Here is a 21,474-nt window from a genome sequence, read left to right on the forward strand (position 1 = left end):
TTTAAATATTTGCTTATGCGTTGCAATTTCATGTGATACCTATATGATGATTGATATACTTAAATGATAAGTCCCGTGTATAATTTATTAAACACTACATTAGAGCACCATACTACCATAAACCTCAGCGATAGGTAGTTGGGCCCGCCAAAGATCCTGGCCTGAAGGTCCGCTTCAGGATGTGCGGCCCATGATAGAATCCATTTGTCAATGAACGGTGATGAATTCGGATTGACTACTATTGAAATTGATTGTGCTGTTGTGTGTGTAGCACATTCATCGCGTGAAAACCAAATTAATTTAAAAATGAATATAATATACATAAGTAGTAGTACCTAAAACATTGTTTATTTTTATATTTTTTTTTTCATTTTTGTATTGGTACATTGTTGAATATTTAAAAAGGTGTCTGTATTACTTAATGAAATAAAGGGCTGGGGCGCCAAGATTAGATTTTTTTTTAAAGGGAGGCGTAGTAATATGAATTTTGGAAACCACTGCTTTATAATACGTACGCGTTGTTTCTCAGAATTTTTTTTCGAGATTTCGGAGAGTAAAATACTATTATTTTGATTCTGTAAAAAATGTCATAAAATGCGTAATAAATAAGTAATCAAAATAAGTGCTAGACATATGCTCCAATTGATTGGCAATCGCTACCTACAAGGGAGAATAAAGAGTAAAAAATACATAGTCGATATGTATCACTAAATTCCTGTACCTACCTACTTACGTAGCTCTTCGTATTAAAATCAACTGGTATGCGAATTTTATTAACAATAAATTATTAATGATCCTTCATTAAAGTGTGTTGCTAAATCTTTTGAGTTTTACCGCCAGCCTCGAAACAAGTGGTGACTCGTGTCGAGCGACAGAAATTCGATCCTCAATACGATAAAAGCAATTAAAACTTACGGACTAAAGTGATTATTTTTATGATGGCTGACCTCATTTTATAATGTCGCCACAAGTTTCTTTCAGTGAGGACGATGTTGTCAACCGCAACATTTGTCAACTTAGTTCAACAAACGATTAATGTAATTTATGGTCCAATAAAATATGATGATTATCGTTAAATTTTATGAGGTTGGCGACACAAGTTTCTGGTCAGGACGGGCCTTTAAGCTTGCCGGCAACACCGAGTTAAGTTTATTTGAGGCTTTCTAGCGATTCGTAATGCAGAAATTAGGTATATTATTTGATCTATTATGGCGTATTGAAAATCTGTGCTATTAAAAATCTATCAACACAATAAAGATAGGACAATATCAATATTAAATTTATATTTTTCCTGAAAGGTCATCTTTATATTTATTGTTGTTCTGTTTTGTCACTGTTCTGTTTTGTCATTTTCTGTTTTGTCACTGTTCCGTTTTGTCATGGAATCGCATGAGATGTTTTCAAATTATAAAAGTATATTCAATAAATATATTTAAGAAGAATAAAAGAATCTTTCATTTGAAACTATTTGTTTTTTTAAATAATAATTTATTTCTATGGTCATTAATTAATAGCCTACGGTATTTAGGAAGTTATCTTAAACTTACAAATACAATAAATAATATCGTTATTCATTAGTAAGGTGGCACATCAAACCACTGGAAGAGTTTGTCCTTATCCTTGTCATATTCGTACTCCAGACACTTCTGTCGAATTATTCTAAAAAAAAAACAAATAAAAACAATAAATAAACAAAAGCAACACACGTACAGCATAATATCCAAAGTAGGGATTGCAATACCGAATGAAAATGTCAATACCGGTTTTTCTGTATTTATTATTGAATACCGGTATTTCTTGAACATTTATATAAAATATTATTTTATACCAAAAACCTACATACCTACATTTATTATGTTGACATTTAAAAATATATATTTATCATTATTGTAGAACTAGTGATTTTTTACAAATAATTTGAATATATTGACAATTTTAACTAAAGCCTTCAAAAGTACATCAAGTGCAAATAAGTCCGGCTGCAGGAAAGCTTCTTAAATTCAACGCTTGTACAGTCATCAATAATTATAGAATAAGTGAACATTTTGTCATGTAATTCATCGCTACAAATATAATTATATAAATATATTTGATGAAATTTGTTTTATTATTTTTTCACGTCTGTTGGATTCACTCAATATATTTGCATTTTAGCAGCACATAACTTATAATTCATTTTCAAAAACATAAACCAGTGTGCTTTCTTAATACCAAAAATTCCGGTATTTTGGATTTTTAAAACCGGTATTTCGGTATTGATAAATACTGGAATACCGGTATTGCAATCCCTAATCCAAACAGTACCCGCACTGTACACAGAACCTGCGACTTCCTGCTATATATGGTAGCGTCTTCTATCAGTGGCGAAGGGTGGAGGTAGGCTGTTTGGATTCGTTAAAAATATTGCACACTAAACTTTGTCAGGTACACGTCTATGTTTTCATTGCACTGCGATTACAGTGTCTAGATAGTGTTTGTTAGTTTTTAAAATTCAATTAAACCCTTCCAAATCTAAACTATTATAGTAGATAATAGTTAAAAATTATTCGTTTACCTATAAAATATCTAAAACTGTGCCATTAAACTATACATAATTTTAGATGTTTTATATTGACTGTACGGTAAAAACTTGAACAGCGACATTCTTTTAGTGGCTTGAAGAAGAGCAATGCCCTTTTCACATTACACGGCGAATGTTAAAAATCGAAACGGCGCCGTGTAGCAGGCGTCCATTGTAACTGTATTCACGGTGCCCGGACGCCCATCTACGTGTACGTGACCTAATGCACGCTAGACGGTTTTTAAATCGGTTTCACATTAGACGGGTTCACGGGGTCAGAACAACACTCAACCACTTACATACCACTTACATATTGTTATTTTTAGCGCTACAAACGGCGGCACACGCGTGAGTTTAGAGCCGTTTCACACGAGACACCAGACACACAGGTGTCTCGAGTGAAACGACCATTGAAATGTTTTAAATAAAAAACTGGAGTGTGTGTTCTTAAAACGCTAATGTGTAAGGGGTATTGTTGGTTTTGTGATATTAAAAATCATCACAATATACTAACAATCCCTTTCCCCGATTACGAAATACCGTCATATTTGGATGAATACTTAAATAATACATAAATTTAAATTATATTTACCCTCTATACTTCAGGCATTTGATGATGGGATAATCATTCCGAAAGCATTGTGTTCCTATCACATTGAAATATAACTTTCCTATATTGTCCCCCATGCCATCTTTGGAGTTTCTCAAGCATTTGTAAAATTTGTCATCGCATCTACAATTTAGTCTGAAAGAAACAGAAACGCAGTAATTAACAACATGCGTAAGCAGTTCGCCGTATCCACACTTCACCGTGAAATGTTTATCGGAAATTATGGCGGTATGTTAAAGACCGCCAAAGTTAGATATTGGTGCATACAAGTTTGATACGGTCGACAGTTTCATATACCTTGGTTCTCTTGTAACTCGACATAATGATATTACAGAAGAAATCAACAAGAGAATCATGTCTGAGAATAAATGCTACTTTGGCCTGTTAACACAATGCTTTTGTAATTAACGTGTTAATTTGCATTTGAAAAGTAATTAGCAAAAACACAATTTTGTGCGGCCCGTAAGCTATGGGTTAAGACATTTTAAGTCCCGCATACTATCTCGCCGAACTAAAAGTACTCTTTACAAGACACTTGTAAAGCCAGTAGTCACCTACGCATCGGAAACCTGGACATTAACTCTGCGAAATGAACGAGCCCTGAAGATTTTTGAAAGAAAAATTCTCCGCCGTATATACCTATGGACCGATCAGGGACGGCACCAATTGGAGGAGAAGATATAATGCTGAGCTCTACGGGCTGTTCGCTACGGCAATCGCTTCATCAGAAGATTTAAAAGGGAACCTCGAAACAGTTGAATTGTCATACAAATTATTAACCAAGATCTTAAATGTTTTAATGTAAACAGACAGGGCGTCGGGCCTCTACGCCACTAAATGCACCACTGAATAAAAATACATGAATAATTAAAAACTAAAATTAAAATGCCATTTACTTGGTGTAGAAGTCATCATTCTGCAGCCCGTGTGCAGTGTGGCCAGCAGGAATAATGTCAGTGCAGAGGTCGTGGGTCCGACAACACTTGTCCGTTTCATTGAATGGTCCAACGTCGTTGTAGTGAAGGGCTATGTTACCAGGACCGCACCATTTTGTCCCTGAAATGCAAACAAATATAATAATATTATGTTAATTAAACTATTTTTAATCAGTATCATGATTATGGTCCTACCAGAGGCACCTAGCGTAAAAATATGAAGCTTGCAAACTGAGACATTTTTGATAGGTAGTTTATATTTTAAAGTGTTTTAATTAATAATTAATACGTATCTACTCTGCTTCGCCCCCACTAGGGGGGGGGGTGGTGATAGGGCTCTCTATTATAATATATTAACATAAGGAATCTGGGGAAACAGACAGGTAATAAATAATAATTACCTAGGTAAGTAGTCTCTTATAGTGGTTTGTCATTCGTTTTGTCACTAAATAAAATTAGCTGAATTTGAATTTATGGCTACTAATTACGTTTGCACATACGTCATACTACATACAGTTCAGAGCTGGAAATGGAACCGGGACCGAAGCTTGGAACCCTGAGAACTCCTTAAATATTTGGGAACCCGAACCTCTTAAAATATCTGTATAAAAAATTATACGTAAAGCATTTCACCGTGGCACAATTTGCCGTGAGCATTTTTATCGGAAAGAGATGACCGTAACTATACGATCTCCAATTTATTAGATACAATATGAAAATTAATGCAATTTCCATAGTTAATTTCAAAAATGAAAACCTAACCTAACCTAATAAATAATCCAGTATATCGGCTATTGATACAATGTGTTTGGTACTGGCTTCCTGCAAAGTGTAAACCGACAAGAACCGTGTTTTATTTAGACATCACTTTTATGTCAGTACTATACGACTGAAAGAGGTTGGACGGTCTTTAATATACGGCCATATATTTCCGATAAATTTCACGGTGAAGTGGGAAACGGCGAACTGAATACGTACAAGTTTCAGGACACTGTGTGTCTGGCCAATGTGGCATGTCAACCAGACAATTGAGATAAACACATATTGAAAATGTGCTGTAATAGTAAAAGAAGTCACCGGCGGCGCTACTTTATTTCAAAATTATTAACATATTAATATATGCGATTGTAGGATGCAATTTTCGATTAATGTGTATCAACTATCAATAGTCGACAACTACTTATTCCTAATCCGAACACTCCCCATAATTCAAGTGGATGTGTAAACAAATACAAAAAAATGCTAAATATACACTGAATACCATTAAGTTTACCTCGAATACCAATTATTCGTCTGCTGAATGCAGAAATTGTAACACACATTTGAAAATTTTTACAGAAGTGTTCTTTGAAAGATCGTATTTAAGTTATTTATAAGTATATACACATTTATGCATCATTATTTTCATCAATCGAACACCCACGATGGTCGCGCGGCTTAAGCGTTGAACTATTAGGGGGTGGGTCCCAGGTTCGAATCCTGGGTCTGGCAAGTAAGTACACATATTGTTTTTCAATTTGTGTGTGTCAGGGTATGGACTTAATAGGTTGAGCAAGTGGCTGACATCCATTTCTCGTAAAAAACAAAATCTGTCAATACAAACCTCTACTCTGTGGAGGCCCATATGATCCTATCAGGATCGGATATGGTCGAAAGAAGAATTTTCATCAATAGTCCTACTAAAATATGATGTACCTACTTATAGATTTATCTATACAAATAATAAATAAAGTAGGTTTCAAAGTTCCCTTCAAAAATATTTCAAATGTGAGTTAGAATTCGGCTGATGATTTTGCAAAATGCTACTGCAGAGTATAACACTATATTTAATCTTAGCGATAGGTAGGGGGCCCGTCGAAGATCATCGTCTGGGGGGACGCTCCAGGATGTGGGGTCATGCTACTCTCTCTACTGAATACTCTCAATACATATCAAGTGAAAGGAATGCTGGATGAAATCCTGTTTTTTCGTATTCTCTTTAAATATTATATTAAAATGTCAAATCGGTTGGACAACCAACATTTTTTTACTAGGTATCTAGTTACTTATCTACCTAAGTAATAATATCACTCAGTAAAATGTATAATATATAATATGGGCCTTGTAAACAATAGTATTAATTGCATTACAACTAAACGTAGGTGTCTGGATACAAAATAATGCATAAGAATTATAAACAATTCAAATCAAATCATTTTGTATACATATAGTAAACTTTACAAAAAATGTATTTAAGATCTTCACAGTGTTGGTTAGTTTTTAAAAATCGATAATAGTAAAAAAATACTCGTCTATCTATAAAATATCCAAAACTATACAATTAAATAATACATAACTTTGGATATTAAATTTTATAGATGGAATATTATTTTTTATTTATCATAGTTTGGTTTAGGCAGGGATTAATGTGGAAGTACAACAGTATGTGGAATATGTATTCTTAATCCATCGAAAACAAATAAATATGAATGAAAAAGTGTGCATAATTTTGTCGTTTCGGCCAAAAAATTCCAAAACTATTATGCTTTGATCTAGGTAGGGTTTAATTGATTTTTAAAAACTAACTAACGCCATCTGTAAATTGTACTCTTATTTCAATAAAAACAATTACGTCTGACTAACAAAGTATAATGTGCACTATTTATGGCGGATCTTAACAGTCTACCTCCACCCTTCGCCAGTGGCATGCACTATTAGTGCAATGCCATTTGGCTTTTGATGATTGAGTCGTGGGGTTGGTGCTTCTTACACCTGTGGGATATACCATCATTAAATCATTTTTTTTTATGGACAATAACATAAAAACGAAAATATAACAGAAAAAATACCTTTAATAAGATATAACTACGATAGAAATAAACTGAGTTTGAATGAAGTTTGATTGATTATCCATATTGTGTTACCAATTCATTTTATTTTTTCACATAAATTAATAAAAATGAGAAAGATTGGAAACAAACAAGGCTTCGCACTTTCTTGATATGAATTTGAGAAATAGAATAAAAATAAATCAAGAAACATTTAGTTCGACGTTTCTACCAGAAAATGCTATTCTGGAGACCCATTGATCACAGGGGGAATCTCCGGATACTTCATGAAAACTTCATGCTAGTTTGTATTTATTATCGACACAATATGTTATTTTTTATTTTTATTTTAATTGAACTTGTATTTGTATTTGTTATCTTTTCATAAATAAAAATAACTGTTTTACTCTCACATTATTATTTATATTACAATATTATTTACTGCATTACACCTATGTATGTCCAAGATTAAACGTGCACAATATTAACAATACTTGTCTTAAATAGTATAAATTATTTATTTTATTAATTTTTGACCGGTTTTATCAATGTTTTTTGTATATATAAAAATTTAATTTTAACTATCGAAAAAATGCCAATCCCGGGATCGTCAAATTGTAATCCCGAAATCCCGGGATCAAAAATTTGGCTCGGGATTGGATTCCCTAATCCCAACTCACCTGGCATTGTCAAAACAAATCTCTCTTTTGGCGGATCTGGTGGGTCATCTTCATTAATTTCATTCGTGTCACCTGGTTCGTACGGTATTGGATAGACTCCTTCATCAGAATTCCACTCGCCCAAGGCTTTATTATTCTTCGAATTGATACTATTAAACACCCAACAATTCACGAAACTAATGTTTAGAAAAATAATGATTAAAAATATTAATTCTTTGCGTGGCAACACTGATGACAATAATTCGTTTAGCGCCATACTACTTGAACCTGTCAAATTATGAACACACGTGGAAAAAAATGTGACAGTTTCCACGACGCAATCTAAACGGTGAGGTGTATTACAGCATATTGATTGGGGAAAATGGGGGAAAACAGTTTTTATAGATGCAGTGCGTTTTGGCTAATTGGCTGATTGCAATTATAATTTTAATTTCCGTATTTATCGCGCTCGTTTCAATGAAATACAGATACATTTTCAAGTGCGATCCACACGAGGTAATCAATAAATAGGCCACGAAAGACATAATTAATTATACGTAGATACATATTATTGTAGTTTTGTACAACTATAAGTACAATAGTTACAAATTTACAAATCAAATTTATTTATTTTAGCTACATATAATGAACATAACAAATTACCAATTCAAAGCGTTCACGACATGACATCAGGGGTCGAAATGGACCGGAAAGCACCGGAACGCCGTTCCGCTTCATGAAACCCCTAAAATTATCGCTCCGTCTCGTGAAAAAATTAATTTAACCATTTACGCATCTATTCTATATACAAGGCTGCTATCGGCGGCTATCAAGGGTTGTTTATTATATTTATGTATTGAGGAGGTTAAATAATTATTACAATAAGTTAACCGTCTGAACTACAAATGGTGCTATGTTTTAAAATCAACTCTCTTGGCTGTGTTAACTTTTAAAGCAAGATAGACAGTTTTGACAGTTTAGTCGGCTAACTTATTGTAACAATTATAATACCTCAATGAATAAATATGATAAACTACCCTTGATAGCCGCCGATAGCAGCATTGTGTATAGAATAGATGCGCTGAGCTAGATAAGCCATATAATAAAAAATCTAACAAACTTATACCTACATACATATGTTAATATTTTCGGCAAAGTATTGAGCGATCCGGTTCGTAAAATTTTCCATTTCGAGCGCTGCATGACTTAAAATAAGTATTAACAATTTTTTAAATAAAAATAAAGAGAAATGTGACTAATACTACAATAAGTAATAAAATAAGAAATAAAATAAAGCAACAAAAATAAAAGTAGATGGAAGCACACGCAGTGAACTATCTATAGACCATATCTTAAAAACTTATAAAACAACGTCCACCTAAATCCATCCTCACGTAAGTGGAATATATTAATATCCGAAGCGATTTCATTAAACATGGTTAGTGCCCTTCCAATTGGCATCATCAATGGCAGGTTAGTTCTGCAGCTTGGGAGAACAAACAACGGATGCCCTCGATTCCTAAGGTAATTATCAGAGACACACATGGATAATATCCATACAGCCGAAAGTAAAGAAGTCTCAAAATTTTCTTTTGGACTCTCTCCAACATAAGGCCGTACTTCAACTGATGCGGGGCCCAAACGATAGACCCACTCTCAATTCTGCTTCTAACTAAGGGGTTATAGAGAATTTTTAGTACCGTAACATCCGAAAAGACCCGGGAAGTACGCAAGACAAAGCTCAACATTTTAGCGCCTTTTTACAAATGGTATCTATATGACCACTAAACGTCAGTTTACTGTCAAACGTAACGCCAAGATCCCTTACAGATTATACTCGCGAGAGAACTCTGCCATGTATAATGAAAGATTTTTCTTTATATTTAGAAAACGAATAGTTTATGTGATACCTGATTATGTATTAAAAATTACTTCCGTTAAAATTTTTCATAAAATAAACATAGTAGGTACTGAACATAGTATGTTGGCGAAGTGGAGGTAGGCTGTTAAGATCCGCCATAAATTATGCACACTAAACTTTGTCAATCATAAGTATTTGTTTTCATTGAAATAAAACTACAATTTACAGACGACATTGGTTAGTTTTTAAAATTCAATTAAGCCCTGCGAAACCAAGCTATAATAGATAATAGTCAAAAAATACTCGTCTATCTATAAAATATCTAATAATACGCAATTAAATCATACATAACTTTGAATATTTTATAAATACATAGAATAATATTTTTATCTATTATAGTTTGGTTTAGGCAGGGTTTAATGAATTAAAAAAAATGAGCTAACAATATGTGTAATATTAGTATTCTTAATCCAACGAAAACTAATAAGTACATATTATGAATGAAAAAGTCTGTACAATTTTGTCGTATCGCCCAAAATATACCAAAGCTTTTATGGTTTGGTTTCTGCAAGGTTTAATTGATTTTATAAAAACTAACCTTAAAACTAACTTAAAATGAAAACGAACTTGAGAGCGTGGTGATCTCAGTCATATGTATCTGCTCCTGAGGCATTCACAGGCGTAAAATCTGCTGATGCTTCATATCCAAATTTAGGACCTCGTGATACGCTCGATTAAGACCGAGTATGGTGCGGAATGGGTTGATTTGGACGGTCCATATTTGTGTTGTCCACAGTAAATGAATATTTTCAACTGTATATTCCGTTCAAATCAAGTAACATATTAGTTACCTACCATTTATTTTAATATTAAACAATCGTCATATTTTTAAACAGAATATTGCATTCAGTGTATGAGCAATAACTAGCACTACGATCGAAATATACAGTTTTGCTCCACGGCCTGACTATGCTATTCGCTTTCGCCGTGAGGCGGCGTTAAAATGGCGCGGATTTCAAACAAAAATTAAACTGGCTCTGCTTTGGTCAATACTTAATCACGATTGAATTAATACATCGTTTCACACGTGTTTCCGATGCATTATTACGATGGTAACAATTAATAGGTTTACAGTACTAATCGAAGGCATCGTTATCTTCAAGCGGCTCTGAAAAAAAAACCAGAGCACACGTGTGGATTTTGCTATACAGACGAATTTGCCACGTAAATTGTCTTCCAGCTAGCCAGTATCCGCCATAAATAGTGCACATTAAACTTTGTTAATCATACGTAGATATTTATTTTTATTGAACCAAGACAACAATTATTTACAGATGGTGTTAGTTAGTTTTTAAAAATCAATTAAACCCTGCCTAAACCAAACCATGATAGTTTTGGTATACTTTTTGTCGACACGACAAAATGGTGCATACATTTTCATTAATACTTATTTGTTTTCTTTGGATTAAAATATATATTTCACAAATGCATACCGATTGTTGGTTAATTTTTTTACGTTTTTTTAATTTTACCAAACTGTAATAGATACAAAATATTATTCTGTCTATAAAATATCTAAAGTTATGTACGATTTAATTGGATAGTTTAGACATTTTAGAAGATAGACGAGTATTTTTTGACTATTATTTATTACTGCTTAGTTTCGCAGGGTTTAATTGAATTTTAAAAACTAACCAACACCGTTTGTATAATTGTAGTCTTATTGTGCACTGTTTTTGGCTGATCTTAAAAGCCTACCTCTACCCATCGCCACTGAGTCATAGTAACCTTATTTCAGTTACAGTATTATGCATTAAGAGCGGAATGCAGAAACATTTGTCATAACTAAAATTTCCTTAGCAGAAAACACTATGCAGAAACATTGTCTTTAGTTAAGATCATTTCTATTGAAAATAATACCATTTTTAAAAATTTTCTTTCCTAGAGTTTAGGTAAAGTATTTTATAATTGTTAAACGATGACAAAACTGCATTTTATAAATGCAATAACTTTAAATACATATACATATTTAATTATAATACTCTTATGTTTCCGTTATAAGTCATTATACGTGATTCCACAGGCACCGCAAGATATTTTTTTAACATGGTAACACTAGCGTCAAGTGTCATTCTTCACCTGGCATTTTGTATTTCTGCGGGCTGGCGTATAAAAGTAAAATAATATTCTCTAAGTACATGCCAAACGAATTAACACTATCAATATCCATATTGAGGTACATTGTTAAATGAATTTGAGTGTATGGACTGTTTTATAGACATGCGAATTTATTTTGACAACAGCTGTCAGTGGTAAATGGTAATGCAGAAGGGGGCGTGTTCATATCAAAAGTAGTCTATGGTTAAGGATTCCTTAACTGTATACTCAGGATTGTCTATAGTTAAGTCATGCTTTTCGGCGACTTATCCTTAGGATCGAAATCTTAGATTGTGCATTCCGCTCTAAGGGTCTATCTGTTTAGATATAAGAAGATTTTTCTTCATGATCAAGTAGGTGGGTACTGGTGCCGTGAGTCGAACGTATTTGTTCTAATACAATTAAAGTTAAATTGTCTTGCAGCTAATGATTATCCACTAAAACGCTGTCATTGTTAATATTAATTGTAATCAATTAAATACTTGACTAGTTAATTATAGATATACTAGACAGAGCTGTTTGAATTCCCATTTTTGATCGATTCGGTTCCTGGCTAGATCTGGATTCGTTTGTTTTAAAAACACCGATTCTATGGTTCGCTTTCGTTATTAACAAAAATAAATTTACGAGGGTTCTCCAAGAATTAAAGGCCTTCAGTCATTTTCGGCGACGCGGATGTTATTTCTCAAAAGATGGCAGCACTGGCGCAGTCTTACCTCTGCAGAAAGAGTGGTGAGCCAGCTCCATAGCTACTTCAGCGTGACCGTTGCTTCCATTTGAGATGGACGTACCATTGTTGAATCCCGCCGCCTGCGAGGTGCGTTTAATCATTCACTTACTCAATCTGGAGGGAGTCCACCCTGTTGAAATCCATCGTCGTCTCATATCCATTTATGGTAAATTGACGAAGCAGCGGAATGTCAGGAAGTGGTGTGGCGAGTTTTCGAGTGGTAGAACAAGTGTTCATGATGAGGAGGGGAGAGGAAGGAGGTCATCAATTGGAGACGTTTTGTTAAAGTAAATTAATGATAATGTTTGTGAAGATCACCGTCTGACAGTCCGTGAGCTTTCAATTTTGATCCCAGACGTCAGTAAGTCTACCATACAACCAACTTCGAACCTCCGAAGGGCTATCCAAAACAAGCGTCGAGGAAAGCTGGCCAAGGGTGTGTGTTTGCTGCACGACATCACCACCGTTCTTTAGGACTCATTCAAATGGGATGTCCTTCGTCATCCTGCGCATAACTCCGACCTGGCGCCAAGTGATTTCCATCTTTTTCTTCACCTGAAGCAACATTTGGCCGGAAAACGCTTCGAGACCGACGAGGACGTGGAGGAAGAGGTGGAATTATTTTTGAGGACTTCGGCGCCGGAGTTCTACGACAAGGGAATCAAGGAACTAGTGCCACGGATCACCAAGTGCATCGATCGTAACGGGGACTACGTTGAAAAATAGTGGGATATATACCTACCTTTTGAAGTTATAATAATTCTTTTGGCGCGTTTGGGAAATTGTATTTTTGGCGTGTGACATGTAACACATAATTTATTTTTTCACAAGAAAAAAAAACGCACTCGATTGGATTCGAACCACCGATTGTTCGGTTATCAGCCGAACGCACTACATTTATGCTACAGTATGATAATGAAATCGTGACGATTATACAGTATAATATTATAATTTAGAATTGTTCCGTTGCCTAGGCAGCGAATTTATTATTTTCGGCCATTTGCGATTCCTTACGTAAACAAACTATTAAACGTCTGTTTCAACGAATTTAACGAGTGACAGTTGGTACGTTAAAAATAAAAACAAGGAGAAACCATTATATAATTTAGTAATATAAGTTAAAGTGTATAGAAATAAGCCAACGGCGTTCCAATAAGCGGTTCATTTTCTTGAGTGTGTAATTTAACAAGATAATTAAGATCTAGTCAAAGAATCTAGTTTATCACAAGTTTTGTTTTGTTACGCCAAAGAAGTATAACTTTTAACGCGCGTACATAAGTAAACACACACCGATTTTTTTTTATAAAGATTAAATTTTCCCGATTGTTAAAATAATAAAGGTTTTTAATTCTTGGACAACCCCCGTATTTAGATAGACACCTATCTAGCTATATTGTATATTATAGATATTATCGGAAATATATGGACGTATATTAAAAACCGTCCAACCTCTTTGGGTCGTCTATTACTGACATAAAATTCATGTCTGAATAAAACATGGTTCTTATCGGCTTACACTTTACAGAAAGCCAGTAGCAAACAAATTTTGAAAATAGCCGATATAGGTACCTACTGCATTATTTGTTAGGTTAGGTTAGGTTTTCATTATTGAATTCATGAATTTTACCAAAATCAGCTATACAAATTGGATTAATGTTCATATTGATTCTAATAAAATTGAAGACCGTATAGTATACGGTCATCTCTTTCCGATAAGAAAGCTCACGGCGAACTGTGCCACGGTGAAATGTTCTACGTACAATTTACATAATATATTATAACAGATATTTTAAGGGGTTCCGGTTCCCAAATACTTAAGGGGTTCTCAGGGTTCCAAGCTTCGGTCGCGGTTCCATTTCCAGCTCTGAACTGAATGTAGTATGACGTATATGCAAACATAATAATTAGTAGTCATAATTTGAATTAATTTCGGCTAATTTAATTTAGTGAAAAAACGAATGACAAACTACTATAAGAGACTACTTACCTAGGTAATTATTATTTAGGTATTACCTGTCTGTTTCTCCAGCTTCCTTATGTTTATAATATTATCTTTTAAAGTACTAATCACAATCCAACAATGAACAATTAATACTTCTTATGTGTCAATTACATTGAGCTACTTTACGAGCTGTTTGTTGGCGAATTTAAAAGCGGGCGATTCAGTTACTGCGATTGTGATGACACACAAAACTTTGCATTCGTTGAGAAGCCAACAAGCTAGCGACTATTTTGACAGAGCGTAGTTCGTTTTTTACCGGGAGGTCGCTACTACGCTCTACTGCGCAGACGCAGTAGGCCCACACGCCGGCGTGTAGCGTGTAAAGTTGACCGGCTTTCAACTTTTCTCGATAGATTGTTTACAATCTGCTTGTTAGCTTGTTCGATGAAGACACTGGGCGACTTTACAGGCAGAACTAGCTCAATATAATTGACGCTTTAAGCTAGTAAAGTCAAGTTTATATGATTCAACAGAAAATTTAAAAAACGTAAGTATATAAAAAGTTATTAAAATACGCATATTATAAAAAATAAAAACGTATATTAGAAGACACGGAACTGTAAACTTCGCTCGTAGTGCTAGTTATTGCTCATACTTCGAATATCAGTGACGTCCCTAGACAAAATGCCGCCCTAGGCAGCGCCAAAATGTCGCCCCATTTTTTTATACAGTACTAGCTGAAGTACCCGGCTTCGCACAGGGTCGCTTCGTGGTTATATTTATCTTAGATATTTGAAAAATAATAATAGGTAATTATTTTTTTAATATTAAAATATCTTTGTAATACAATATGGCAATATGAAAATAATTCTAATAGGAGTAAAGATCAAACATAAGAACACTAAATTAAAATCGAATCCAAAATATGAAAACGTTATTAATGTTATTAATATGTAGTAAAAAAAAAATCAAAATTGGATGGAACAAACAAACAACAAACTTTGTATTTTATATAATAATAATTTAGAAACCTTCGCAGGTGTGCGCACAACAACTGACAAAAGTTTCATCGCAATCGGATGAATGGTATAGGAACGCATACGAATAGTAGAAGATGATTTTCTAAATCAGAAATCTTCGTGAGCACGCGCATGACAACTCACCAAAGTTTCATTGCTTTCGGATTAATGGTATAGGAACGCATACGAATAGAAGAAGAAGAAGATGGCTGTACTAATTCAAAAACCTTCGCGGGCGTGCGCACAACAACTGGTCAAAATTTCATCACAATCGGATGAATGGCATAAGAACGCATACAAATAGAAGAAGAAAAAGATGATTGTACTAATTCAGAAACCTTTACGGGCAAGGGCACAACACTTGATCAAAATGTCATTGCAATCGGATGAATGGTATAGGAACGCATACGAATAGAAGTAGAAGATGATTTTCTTATTCAGAAATCTTCGTGGGCATGCGCACGACAACTCACCAAAGTTTCATTGCAATCGGATGAATGGTGTAGGTAGGCATTCGAATAGAAGAAGAAGATGATGGTTGTACTAATTCAGAAACCTTTGCAGGCGTGCGCACGACAACTCACCAAAGTTTCATCGCAATCGGATGAATGGTATAGGAACGCATACGAATAGAAGAAGAAGAAGAAGAAGGCAGTTGTACTAATTCAAAAACCTTTGCGGGCTTGCGCACAACAACTGGTCAAAATTTTATCGCAATTAGATGAATGGTATAAGAACGCATACGAATAGAAGAAGATAGAATAGAAGAAAAAGAAGAAGAAAATGGTTGTATCAATTCAGAAACCTTTGCGGGCGTGAACACAACACTTAATCGAATTTTCATTGCAATCGGATGAATGGTATAGGAACGCATACGAATAGAAGAAGAAGAAGATGGGTGTACTAATTCAGAACTCTTTGCGGGCGTACTCACAACAACTGGTCAAAATTTCATCGCAATCGGATGAATGATATAAGAACGCATACAAATAGAAGAAGATATAATAGAAAAAAAAGAAAATAGTTTTAACAATTCAGAAACCTTTGCGGCGTGAGCACAACACTTGATCAAAATTTCATTGCAATCGGATGAATGGTATAGGAACGCATACGAATAGAAGATAGAATAGAAGAAGAAGATGGTTGTACTAATTCAGAAACCTTTGCGGGTGTTGACACAAATACTGACAAACATTTTATTGCAATCGGATGAATGGAATAGAAACGCATACGAATAGAAGAAGATAGTTGTACTAATTCAAAAACCATTGCGGGTGTTACCACAACAACTGACGAAGGTTTCATCGCAATCGGATGAATGGTATAGGGACCATACGAATAAAAGAAGATAGAATGAAGAAGAAGATGGTTGTACTAATTCAGAAACCTTCGCGGGTGTTGGCACAATTACTGACGAAAATTTTATTGCAATCGGATGAATGGAATAGGAACGCATACGAATAGAAGAATATAGAATAGAAGAAGAAGAAGAAGATGGTTGTACTAATTCAAAAACCATTGCGGGTGTTACCACAACAACTGACGAAGGTTTCATTGCAATCGGATGAATGGTATAGGGACCATACGAATAAAAGAAAATAGAATGAAGAAGAAGAAGAAGATGATGATTTTTCTAATTTAGAAACCTTTATGGGTGTACATACAACCACTTACCAAAATTTCATTGCAATCGGATGAATGGTATAGGAACCATACGAATAAAAGAAAATATAATGAAGAAGAAGAAGAAGATGATGATTTTTCTAATTCAGAAACCTTTATGGGTGTGCATGCAACCACTTACCAAAATTTCATTGCAATCGGATGAATGGTATAGGAACGCATACGGGACAGACACACAGACAGGCAGACATACAGACAGACAGACATTCATTTTTATATATTAGTATAGCCTATACTCTTCCCGCAAGTGCAAGCAATAAGTTTACAAAGTTTTATTGCAATCGGATGAACGGTATGGCTGCGCATTAAATACGAACAAACAAACACACAAATATTAATTTTTATATATTAGATTTTGTATCATCTGTGCATGTGTTGTTTCTCGTCACCATGGACTTTCAAGGACAACGGAAGTAAACTATACATCGCAAACTTTTTATATTAATTAATACATTTTGTTTCCAACCAGTGAGGTGAATTTTAAAATGGAAAGATATTTTCGTTATTACTAAGTTTAAGTAGCTATTTCTAAATGATTCTCCTCGATTTGCCGCCCTTCAAGTAACTTCCGCCCCCAAGCGACGCTAAATCTGCCTACCCCCACGGGACGTCACTGTCGAATATAATATGGTAAACTGTTGGAAAATGATTGTTGTATATTGGAATAAATCGAGTGCTTAAAGTAGACAACGTTATCTACAAAAAAGTGTTTTTTTTTTTTTTTTTTGAGATAACGTTATTTTACATTTACGGCTACATGATAGTCAAACAACGTTATGTCAATCTTTTCTAATTTCTTATTAAATCGTCAGTAAAGTTTAACGCTAACTACATAAGTTACCCTTGTTTTCATATTTTTTTAAAACTATCCCCATAAATTTTAACATCATCATAAGCAAGATAAATGTACAATACACAATAAATTATAAAATATTAACATTAGGTTTTAAATAAACATTTCCCTTGTTGAGTTACAAGAATCTAAAATAACGATTTTTGACTCTCCTGTAAAGTTGCAATTTTGTAGATAGTGTTGTTTGACACTAAGACCTCGAAATGGTATCTAGCAATCGGAACTAAATAAGCAATCGAAAATTTTCAATTATTGCGAACAGGCAGGGCTAATTTATCCGTAAAATAATTTGTCTGCGATAGATAGGCAATATTATAACAAAAAATCCAATACACTTAATTCTATAAAATACACATAAAATTTGATAAATATGTTAATATCTTCAGAAAATTGTCGAGCGGCCTGGTTCGTAAACTTTCCCATTTAGAGCGCTGCGAATAGGTTACCTATCGCATTGGATTTGATGACATCTTAAACAGACAATAATTACAAGATAAAAAGAACTTTTTGTATACTGACAACGTTTTTAAGTTTTCTGTTGAATCATATGAACTTGACTTGACTAGCTTAAACGATCAAAAAAAATTGTACATGATAGAAATAATACTGAAATGTCATTTTGACATGTCATATTGATTTCCATAGTAACGCACGTTTATATTAATAATTTAGTTGCTAGGACCCCCTAGCAACCAATAATGGTAACGAAATAACTTTTCATACAAAACAGAATTAACTGAAAATTAATTAAATTCTAGTTAAAGATGGCTAAAAGTATTTAAAAAATGCATTGGCATCGTGTTCTGATATATTATAAAAGTTTCAAATGTCTAGCTAGTCGGGAAGTTAATTAAAAATCAATTGTAAGATTTGTACCGGATAAATAAGAATACGAGCTAAGAAAAACGTTGTAATAAAATACACCAATAATCATTAAATTAACATACATCCCTTCTATTGAGAACTAAAACATTTTCATGATACAAACAGTGGTAGTTTTAGGTAGGTACGTGGACGTTTTTGGCTAGATTTTTGGAGTAGATCTTTGGAGTATTCTTTGGAGTAGATTTGGAGGCACTCATCTGAAAATGTTGACTGAATAAACTGAAATTAAAATATGTTGGTATTACAGAGGGTACCTATACAATAAGAGTCAAAAATTTGTATGCTTAAATTATTTTTTAATCTGATATGTCAATACTGATCGTCAACAATGATATGACAGCATCGTCTGATTCATTGAAAACCACCACTGCTCTCAAAAATGTAATACCTACTTATATTTATATTCGTTCCCTCATTTGCCGCCCTTTAAAGTGTGTCGTCCATATGCGACGCATGATCTACCCACTCCCACAGGACGTCACTGATGTTATAAGCCGACACGTTGTCGCTCGGCCATCGTACGCGTTAGGCATAAAGCCCATTGACGCAGCGAGTGCGGCGCTCGCGCAAAATTTCTACAAGTGGCGCGTAAATCATCAAAAATACAACGTAATCAAATACGCCAGCGCCCACTAGACTTGACGATGCCTTGCGCCCCGCTTGCCGCATGAGTAACCTTTTATCGCTTCTCAGCGATACGATTTAATGAAAATACAAAGAAGTCCATTCATTGAACACGGCTACCAAAATTACGCTACTCGAGGCGTCGTCGATCGACGGGCGAAAAGCAATTATTTAATAACAGAGAACCCATTGTTTTCTTTTATTCCGTGTCATTATATTTCGCTGGTTGAATAATGTCGTCGTAAATATTTATTACAAGCCCCGAAATAATATAATATTTTTATTGCTTTGTTATGAGAGACGCTGTAAAAATAATTGTTTTGTGCTGCTTGGGCCGCTTATTACATAGGTGAAGGGTAATGCGCGGCGAGAGACGTGTGATTATGGTTATGAATAAACACTTAATACGCCGACTTCGCCCGCTCGACGCGTTCTATGGGCACCATCGCTTAGTATATAGTATATTAGTCTATGGTAGGCGTATTGCAACAAGCGTGCGGATATTTTTGTAAGCAAAGTACATTTTTACGATAATACTAATATGTTATCACTTATAATACGGAACATAGAAGCCATGATAAACCCCATTAATGTGTCAATGGTAAATAATTATATGCTACGTGTTTTTGATTAAAAAAAAATTTGCATACCTTAGTAAAAAAAAACTGATAAAAGAAAGAGAAAAGGTTATTCTGTAATGACTTTGGTGGCGTAACTAACGCCAACACTTTTATGCTAACATTTTTAGTTATTTTGTCAGCCGTTTCTAATATACGCAATATCCTAAAGTACCTACTTAATCTATTTTGTGGATAACGAGAATTGTCGCACGATTTTATACGCGCGATTATATTTTGCTGTGTATGAATAACGGGTTACTGTTGGACGTTGGTAGAATAGTATCAGATTCTTGTGCCAATGCAGGCGACTCTTTTAGGCATGGTCCCATATCATGGAGCGGGCCCCCTGGCCACGATCTTTGGCAAACCTATCGCTAAGGTGAAGGGGGCTGCGTTGCTCTACAAGTCTACACTGTAGACACTGTAGCAGGGCATTTCTAGAGCTACATAATACGGCCGTAGCCATTCATTGACAAACGATAAATGAAGTAGGGTGTAAGATCATGTGTTTGAACGTCATGTACATAACCGAAAAAAAATGTTTTTTTTTAACGGTACACGGCTTAACCACTGGGAAATGCTCATAGAAATGGTGTATTTCAAAAAAAAATACTACCTTATTCTTAGGTCAATAATTATTATAAAACAATCATTATTCGTAGGATGTTTATCACATTTAAATGGTCAAAGACATAGCTTATAATCAGTATCTTTAGAATTATCTTCAAATGTGTTAATCGTGCCCATTTTTTGAATAAGTAATAAAATGCCTAATTCTTGTCAAATTTGGGATCACAGAGATTATAAAATAGGTATATTTTTTTATCGTAAATATCATCATCATCAGCCTGAATCCATCCACTGCTGGATGAAGGCCTCTTCAAGTTGCTTCCACTTCTCTCGGTCCTGTGCATTGCGTTGCCACGTACTTCCGCAGAACTTTATCATTTCATCGATCCAGCGGCCTCTAGGTCTACCTTGTGGACGTTTTGTACTTCTTGGATACCACTGGATGACTAGATTTGTCCAACGATTGTCTCTTCTTCGAGCTATGTGTCCAGCCCATCTCCATTTAAGGCTTTTAATAAACTTTATTACATCGCAAACCCTTGTCTGCTTCCTTATCCACTCATTCCTCTTTTTGTCCTTTCGCGTTATGCCCAGCATGCACCTCTCCATACCACGTTGTGCTACTCTAAGTTTCTGGATCTCTCTTTTACTTAGGGCCCATGTTTCACACGCATATGTCATCACGGGAAGCACACACTGGTTGAACACTTTGCGCTTTAGGCACAGTGGAAGGTCACTTTTGAAGACATTATTCAGGCGGCCAAAAGCACTCCAGCCTAGCTTTACTCTGCGAACAATTTCATCAAATATACATCCATCTATAGATACTTGTTGTCCCAGATAGATGTAGCTTTTCACCTGTTCGAGCTGAGTGCCATTGATGAGGATCTCTTTTTGGCCTGCAAAGCAGTTGAACATGACTTTCGTCATATGTCACGATATAATGTTGACATTAATTC

The 21,474-nt window shown here is 34.6% G+C and overlaps 1 protein-coding gene across 1 annotated transcript; it reads right to left on the reverse strand.

Moving 5' to 3' along the window:
* Nucleotides 1-1,574: 1,574 nt before the first annotated feature.
* Nucleotides 1,575-12,420, reverse strand: LOC147069841 (phospholipase A2-like). The gene is made up of 4 exons (XM_085950354.1): nt 12,306-12,420; nt 4,067-4,238; nt 3,153-3,305; nt 1,575-1,659 (listed from the first exon to the last, which is right to left on the reverse strand). Exons 1-4 carry the CDS (start codon nt 12,418-12,420, stop codon nt 1,575-1,577), a joined length of 525 nt encoding a protein of 174 aa, XP_085806480.1.
* Nucleotides 12,421-21,474: the final 9,054 nt, after the last annotated feature.

The sequence above is a fragment of the Rhyacophila brunnea genome, unplaced genomic scaffold, assembly GCF_057557595.1.
Source record: "Rhyacophila brunnea isolate RB1 unplaced genomic scaffold, BYU_Rbru_1.0 scaffold_23, whole genome shotgun sequence".
Classification (NCBI taxonomy): domain Eukaryota; kingdom Metazoa; phylum Arthropoda; class Insecta; order Trichoptera; family Rhyacophilidae; genus Rhyacophila; species Rhyacophila brunnea.

Excerpts from the sequence above, each read along its gene's own strand:
- LOC147069841 (XM_085950354.1), bottom strand. The coding sequence starts at position 12,420 with ATGATTAAACGCACCTCGCAGGCGGCGGGATTCAACAATGGTACGTCC. Across the intron at positions 4,239-12,305 it reads TCACCACTCTTTCTGCAGAG|TTTGCATTTCAGGGACAAAA; the intron begins GTAAGACTGCGC and ends TTATTATATTTG. Across the intron at positions 3,306-4,066 it reads AATGATGACTTCTACACCAA|ACTAAATTGTAGATGCGATG; the intron begins GTAAATGGCATT and ends TGTTTCTTTCAG.